This window comes from Lactuca virosa, chromosome 4, assembly GCF_052849685.1.
Source record: "Lactuca virosa cultivar CGN04683 chromosome 4, Lactuca_virosa_CGN04683_v6, whole genome shotgun sequence".
Lineage (NCBI taxonomy): Eukaryota > Viridiplantae > Streptophyta > Magnoliopsida > Asterales > Asteraceae > Lactuca > Lactuca virosa.
The window spans coordinates 370,473,456-370,482,563 of record NC_136429.1 but is presented as its reverse complement, the minus strand read 5'-3'; the positions used below and the strand labels follow the sequence as shown (position 1 = coordinate 370,482,563).

General features: G+C 30.1%; 1 protein-coding gene across 1 annotated transcript; it reads left to right on the top strand.

Moving 5' to 3' along the window:
- Positions 1 to 4,901: 4,901 nt before the first annotated feature.
- On the top strand, positions 4,902 to 6,004 carry LOC145108733 (protein FAR-RED IMPAIRED RESPONSE 1-like). Its single transcript, XM_079045806.1, has 2 exons — positions 4,902 to 5,324; positions 5,405 to 6,004. Exons 1-2 carry the CDS (start codon positions 4,980 to 4,982, stop codon positions 5,963 to 5,965), a joined length of 906 nt encoding a protein of 301 aa, XP_078901932.1. The 5' UTR covers positions 4,902 to 4,979; the 3' UTR covers positions 5,966 to 6,004.
- Positions 6,005 to 9,108: the final 3,104 nt, after the last annotated feature.

Here is a 9,108-nt window from a genome sequence, read left to right as displayed (position 1 = left end):
CTTAAAGAATTATACAACATATTATCAAGAATAACATTTTCTAAAGAATACATATTTTATCTTTTAAGAATCACTAATTACATTAATTTGTAAAGAATAAGACTAAACAATTATTACATTCATTCTGAAAAAAAAAATGATTACTAATAGTTTAAGAATTACATTTATTCTTAAAGATTAAAACTAAGAATGGTTAAAAAAATAAAAATAAAAACATCAAAATCTAACAAAAACACTTTATACATTCTGGCAGAATACATTCTGTTAGAATACTCTCGTTCTCCATGTTTTCTTCTTTTTCTACATCAATGACAGTCTCTTCAAAATCTATATCCACAAAGAATACATAATCAATTTTAAAATATTAAAACTTTTAGTATATTCTAAAAGAATAAAACTATAAATTCTAATAGAATGTGTTAGACATTAAAGACTTTTAATTTATTCTAACAGAATGTAATACTCGAGTCACTTGATCAAGTATTCCCCGAGTCACTTGATCCAAATAATCGACTTAATCTAATTACAATGATTCTAGATCCTACTTTGTAGCTAACACATAGGACAATACGTTGGAAAAATGTCATATTATTACAAGCAAGAATGAGGGAAATATGACAGTTCAAAGATCATAAAAATTTTCTGAACAAAGTAAAAGTGCTAAAAATATAGCTGTAACATCCAATGTTCGAAGGACTGTAACTCAGCAAATATTAATCCAATTAAAATGACTTCACAACCTAACTTGTAGCTAACACAAAGGAGAACATGCAGAAAAAAATATCAAATCCTTCCAAGCTAGTATGAGAGAGATATGATAGTTCAAAGATTACAAAAAAAATTGGCTGAAATATTTGATTCAAGCATTTTAGGAAACAATTGGCGGGCAAAATCGGATGCTCAGATCTTTATACTCTATTTGATGACACATACAACATATGTAATTAATAAAGACATGAATGTGACTAAATTTACAATAAAAGAGTGTATACCTTCAAATACTAACGAGTAATTTGAGATTCCATGCCATAAAATCGAGATTCCATTCTGATAGAACTAGAACTTGATCTTCCATTCCGGCTGAATTGCTGTCAGATGCACCCATAATTAAAAATTTGTGGTAATTATCCAATCAAGACCACTGCTCTGTACATAAAAATTATACTTTTAATTTTTTGAATTTCTTGTTGGAGCAAAAGCCTTCAAATTTCTTGTTAGAGAGAAAACTAAAATCATAAACAAAAAAAAGAAAGGTTTTCAATCAATTCTTACACTATCATTTACCATGTTTTCTTTCTTTTCCATATTAAAATGAAAAAACCTATTCATTCTATGCATACCACATGGTTAGATTCTTTAGATTCTCTTTTAGGAATTTCAACAAACACTTGTTAGACATTATCATCAAACAAGCCAAAATTCATGTAAAAAACAAATGTAAAAATTGATTGAAAACCTTAGTTGAAACACATGTAAAAAACAGTTAGATTTACATAAAGAAAACTAGAAATAAAACACTCATTGCTAGTAATTCTGACAGAATGCATACCACATGGTTATATTCTATATATTCTCTTTCAGGCATTTCAACAAACACATGTTAAGCATTATCATCAAACAAGCCAAAATTCATGTAAAAAACAAGTGTAAGAACTGATTGAAAACCTCGGTTGAAACACATGTAAAAAACAATTTGATTACAGAAAAAAACTAGAAATTATAATAATGAGAGAACAAGGCTCACCTTTTCCATAAATCCCGATACTACATCCCCAACTTTTGAAATGGCAGTCAAAGGATCGATTTGGGCATTTCATTGGATAAACTAATGCTTCTTCGCAGCCGTACCATAACAGGAACGAGAATGAAGGAGGGATGGAGAAAAACTTCTCATGTTGATTTCAGGTTGAAGCAAATCGTCCGAATTAGAGACATGAACATCATATGGGGTATTTTGGGTTTCAAAAACGCCAAACTTCGACCACAAATCTCTGTAATTTCAGACCTTCAATGGAGGGGAATAGGGTTTTGAGAAGGGATACGTGATTATATTTTAGTCCACAATTGATAAAAGGATGCATGTTTTGTAGTGTTTATTCCCTTATTATAGGATATATTAATTGAATTATTCATTTACCATAATTAAATATACTAAGATTACCATTATACCCTTATTTAATTATTTAATTATTTAATTATTTAATTATTTCCTGAATTCTCATTGGTACATACATGCACACAATAGTTGTCAGGAACATTTGAATCTCTCTCTCTCTCTCTCTCTCTCTCTATATATATATATATATATATATATATATATATATATAGGTTTTATGAAAAACAAGAAACCCTAAAAATCATAAAAATACATAAAAAAATACTTAGACATCACAAATCTTTTTTTGATTTTATATTATGAATTTTTGCAGCTTTTTATGTATTTTCTCTGAATTTGTTTTTGAAAAAAAAATCGATTTTTTTTTCAGCGAATTTCTAAAAAAACCTACGATTTTTTGTTATATAAATTCAAAAAAAAGTTTTGTGATGTCTAAGTATTTTTTTTTTAATGATTTTTAGGGTTTTTTTTAGGGTTTTTTTGTTTTCCATATAACTATATATATATATATATATATATATATATATATATATATATATATATATATATATATATATATATATATATAGAAGTAGGTTCATTTAAAAACATAGATTAGTGTGAATACGTGAGGACGATTTACAGCCAATCAATTTTTATCATTTAAAAAAATAATTAAATTTATTTTTAAGGGTAAGCATGTAATTTTACACAAAAGTCAATCAAGTAACTAAAACAAATAGCCTAAAAATACGTTGATTGATCTTTCCATAATCCAAAAATGAAACCCACCTACTAATCATTTTGTATTACCAGTCATATCATTCATCGTTTTGAAAAAGATTTTATTATTCTATTGATCCAAATGGATTCTCATACAGAAGACGACGATTACAATGATGATTTATATTCAATGCAGGATGGAATAGATCATACTTTTGATGATAGTCTGTTCGATGACCAACATCATGGAACTGATAAAAATCCAGGTTTAATTTCTTACAAATTTTCGTATATCATGATAAGAATCCAGGTTTAATTTATTACAATTTTTTGTAAATGTTAACTTCCTTTTACTAAATTCCGATAGTATATTTTATGTTAATTCATCATTGTTTATTTTTAGTAGAAGATTGTTATATTTATGATAATATTGATCTAGATGCAAACGTTTTAGGTGATATTTCAATTGAAGACGAGACATTGGGTGTATTTGATGATAATCAATCTAATGATAATCATCAAAGTTCTAATCATCAGCATGTGATTATTAATGGAAAACAATATTGGATTCCAAAGGTACCTGATGAAGTTAAGCCAAAACTCAAAGGCCATTACAGGTCCTATGAAGATATAACAGATATGTATTACAAGTATGCTCTTGCAGCAGGTTTTGATGTTAGAAAAACGACAAAAACGAAAAAATGGGCATGGTATTATTAGATTGAGATACCTCGTGTGTAACAGACAAGGTCTTCCTAATACAGGTCATGTTGATACATTGAACCCAAACAGAAGTAAGATAAAAAGAAGGACTGGATGCAATGCTTGTATCAGATTTAGGATGATAGAAGGAAGCTCTACATGGTTGCTATATGAGTTTGTAGAGGAACATAATCATGAGCTTATGTCTCAAGATAACATATTGTTTTCCCGACACCACAGACAACTTAATTCATGGCAGAAATCGTTCATTATCAGTCTTTCTAATCAGAACGTTGGTGCCACCCAAGCTCACAGGCTATTTACTGCTGTTAATGGTGGATACAATATTATTGGAGGCACTGTTGATGATTTTAAAAATTTGATGAGGGATCTTAATTGCTTTATAGGTGGAACTGATGCTCAGATGTTAGTCGATAATATGACAAACAGAACAAAAAATGTTCCTAATTTTTCATTCGATTTCAGAGTTGAAAATAAGCAACTCAACGCTATGTTTTGGGCTGACGAGACCTCAAAGATAAATTATAAAGAATTTGGTAATGTTGTCTCCTTTGATGCCACATTCCGAACCAACAGGTTATGTATTTTTTATGTTTATGTTTTTTGTTTTAATTTTAAGTCTTTTAAAAATTTCAATGTAAATTTTACCACTTTTTAGGTATGACATGGTATTTGTTCCTTTCACTGGAATCGACAATCACAAAAAGTGTGTTACTTTTGGTGCTGGATTGCTTAGCAAAGAGGATATCGACTCATACACATGGTTGTTGAAATCTTTTCTTAAAGCCTGTGGTAAACAACCAATATTGGTGTTATCTGATGAAGACCCCGCGATGAAAAACGCTATAGCCAATGTTTTCCCAGAATCAATTCATAGGTTGTGTATGTGACACATCACTTCCAAATTACCATTGAAGGTTACAAGCTTTTATTTAATAATCTCTCGGTCAACATTTTATTCATTTTGAATCACTGTTATTTTAATTTTACATTCTGAAAATAATCAATGATAGTACTTTTGTATCTCTAACATATAGTCTACATTGACTAATGTTCTATAACATTATTGTCGTTTCCTTTTATACATTTTGGACTGATTCAATGATTTTGATTTTTAACACCTTCCACATTTTCTTATTGTAAGGTATCGTTGGATATTGTCAACGACGAGGAATTTAAGTTACTGTTCAACTCCTTGATATGGAATTCTAAGCTTGAAGAGAAAGATTTCGAACTGGGATGGCAAGCACTATTGGATGAATATGATCTTAACGATAATACTTGGTTAAGTAGAATGTACAACTTGAGACATTCATGGATTACTGAATTTTTCAAAAGAGTCCCTATGTCAGGTCTCATGAGAACAACATCTCGTTCTGAGAGTCAGAACTCAGCCTTTCATCAAAACACTCATTATGGATCAACTTTAGTAAGCTTTATGAATTCGTTTGAATCTGCCATGGAGAAGCAACGTTATACTCAATCCTCTTTGGACTTCAAAACAAAAGACAAATTCCCTAAAATGAGAACACCATTTCCAATAGAGGAAAACGCTTCTCTATTCTACACACGTAAAGTGTTTAGACAGGTTCAGAACGAAATGTACAGGTCAATGACAACATGTTTTTTGTTAAATCACAACATCGTTGACCATGTTCATGAGTTTCAGATAAAAGAATTTAGGCCACATGGATATTCCATCTCAAATCGACCTGACTCCGATATTGTCAGTGATGATGACGATGATAATTGGGATAAGTTGCTAAAAGACTCTATATATACGGTATTATTTTAAACTCTGATATCATCTTATTTTTTTCCACACCAAATTTTGCATATATATCTGATTATTTTTCTATATAGGTTAAATGTGACCAGAAAGAAGACACATTCATTTGTAGTTGTATGAAGTTTGAACAATTTGGGATTCTTTGTCGCCACATTTTTACTGCAATGAAAGCCTTCAACATCCAATTCATACCAGCAAAGTATCTTCTAAGGGGGTGGCAGAAGGATATTATTCCACCTGAATTGTTACGAAGATGTTTCCGGTATTCAGATTCTGATGAGAATATACAAAAAATAGCAATTGACATATTTTCAACGGTTGACAACTGTCTCTCTTCTTTGAGCACCAACAAAAAAAGACTGGAAGAGTATTATCAAGCACTTAAGGAATTGGAGAGCAAGTTTATGGATGACGTTACTATGAATGAACGCCCAAACAAGTCAACAGACTTTGAAAATAGACTTGGTGTGTCGATACCCGCAGATGTTCAAATTCAAAACCCCACTGGAATTAGGAACAAAGGGTCTGGGACTAAAAAAAGGATTAAATGTGCTCAAGAAATTGCAGTTGAAAAATCACGTTGTAAATACTGTCGTAAGGGTAACGACCATGACAAGCGGAACTGTCCTACATGAAAGGAAGATGAGAAGAACAACATATTTAAACAACATCCTGGCAAGAAACATTAATTTTATTATCGATCTTTTTTATTTCATATTATTTTGTTTGGTTTGTTTACTTTATGGTAAAACACTTTTAACATTCTCAGTCAATTGTCACTTTTCAGTATTATGTTTTTATAATTTGTGTACCCTATCTAGAATTTATTTTTAAATTTTGTTTATTATTTGTCATTGAAAGTGTTTTCAAAGCTTATCCACATATTCCTTGTTTTTTTAACCATCCCAATCCTTACAACATTATTACACGTATACAACAACCAATACATTATAAATGTCGTTATCTTATTAATAAAGTCACAAAACATTACATTCTTATGTTTTTTTTGTATAATTATTCATTTCAGAATTTATAAAACCAAAATTGATTCCATGATACTAAGTAGACATATAATTAAGTACTACATACAAATTCAATAACGTAAAAACACTATGTTTACGTTATTATTCTGTAATGAATGTTGTATATGTTTATTGTTGAAGTAATTTTAATATGAATATTAACGTTTGATTATTCATAGATTCATTAAAATGTTATTACTCTATTATACATTTATGCATATGCATTTTCATAGTAAATTATAAAATTAGTTTTGCCTTGTAAATATTCATATATTCATTGTTGAATAATCAAAATAAAGTTGTTGATACAAAATTCATTCCAGAAATATAACATAAAAATAATGTTTTTACCTTCTCCCACTATTTAATATTTTTATTTGAACTATCCCCACCTACATTATATGTATTTATAAATCTAGTTAACAAAAAAACTTTATTTTCATACATAAAATAATCATCAGATGCACTTAAAAAATATGGATTATGAATTATATATTTGTTGATAACACCGCTTAATACCTACTTCAAATTAGAATTATGTTATATATTCATTTCAGAATTTAATAAGTGAATAGGTGTTATATTATTCTAACACCAACTTTTATAGTCATTCTTTTCACAATTCATAATTCAAATTAAGTCTTATAAACTATGTTACTATAATAGGAATTTGATGGGGAAAAAATCTTTAACTTACTCACAACATGTATTTCATTTTTACATCCATATATTCAACAAAATACCACCACAAACCCATAGCTTTAGAAATTACATGATTCATATTTCTTATTAATGTGTGCCCTTTGCTAAGTGTCATATGCCATATATTACATATGGAATATAAGAAATATTCAGGTTCACAGTTCTAATAATAACCCTTAAATAAACCATCACATAGTTTTACTTAGAATACGTCCAACACATAATAATCCTAACAAACTTACCATAATCCAAAAAACCAACATAACAAAACACTTCAAACTTCATAAACGATCAGGTTTTTATAATACTAATAAACCTAATTAAAAAACACCATCTTCTTCACAGATCATTCTACTGCAGCACACCTGCGATTTCCTTCTTCTTTTCTTCAATCACCTTCATCCTTTCAAACCTATCCATTTTTTTAACAGCTGCATAATGCTTCAAGAATGTTTTCTTCATAACATTAAAATCCGACATCATCAACTTATCCAGATACTTATACCTTAACCTTCCCAACATCTTTTCTTGAATTTTATTATCAACACATAGACCGCAATCCCATTTATGTGCCGTTTCTCCCATGTATGTTTCCATGTGTCACATAAGGAAAATTCCACAGTCAACACCAACTATATTCCTTTCACACTTCATTTTTATAACCACAACTTCTTTTTTAAGTAACACATTTGCTTTTTTGTGTTCAACACTACTCAGATAACGACAAAAGAAGCTTTTCTGCATGTCAAATTAAATAATAATTCATATTATAATAAATATATAACAACAATACTCACGATCTATATATGAATTCATTAAGTAAACAACAGATCTAACCAGGATACGTGGTCTATTCCCATATGCAGACTCAGTTGTCCCGGACCTCTTGATGTGATCAAATATATAAAATGCAACCCTTTTCAAGCAAAAACACACTAGGTAGTAACTTTCATCAACAACAATTGGTATGAACACCTACATTTAAACAATATCAACATCAGTTCCACATACATGTGTGATACCAATCATGTCTAAAAACTGTAAAAATTAACAATTCCATACCAAGTCCACCGTTTTCAAATCTGGTTTGTCCGTTATGTCATTAATCACAGCTACAAACATAATTCTGAATTTATTGTACCTTAGCTCCTCATCTACAGCTTCATCAACCATGTAATCTGTCTGTTTTATCATAACAAAATACCGACCATATTACAATTCATAGCGGAATATGACATACAACACACATCTTATTCATAAAAACTTACAATCGTATCGCATGTGAAGTACATCCTAGAGTAAGAAGCCTCAGACTTTAGTTCTTCAGTTTTATTAAGGAAAGCAGCCCACGCGTCTATTACATTGGTATGCACTTTTTTTCTCATAGCTAACGTACGTGCAGCTTCCAAATGCATTCCATGACCATCAACAGTTTCCCATATAAATTCCCTGCCATTTAAACATAATACAATAAAAATGCCACGACAAAAAAAATCCATTTTAATTGAGTCACATAAAATGTACATTCTTACCCTTTATCTTTCCCCCAAGCTATTATGCTTTGAGCCACAACGTTTTCATCATCTTTAACCGCCTTATCCACATCTGTTATCCGATCTACATATGGTGAACACACCAATTGTCCAAGTTTCCCCTTCCTTTTACCTTTCCCATTTTTCAACTCATCAACATGCACCATTTCTCTTTCCATAATATCTTTTCCAGTTCTTTTTTTCAGTTTGTCTTCCGCTATAGATTTTTTTGTATATCTAATTACTGGCTTGCTTCCTTCTTTAACATCCATACTCTTATCTTCCTCATTCAATTGTGTTATTCTCAAATAGAACGATGGTATGTCATCTTTGCAAAAATCCTTGTTCTTTCTCATGCTCCGTTCCACAATCTCATCAGACATACTCAAAAAACCAGGAGTCAGAACAACTGGACTATCCAATGATGTATTTCCTTTATATTCCAGAAAGAGCACGGAAGGTGAGTCGCACCCATCCACAATCTTTGTCTTCTCATTATTCCTTCCAGTAGATTAAACATTG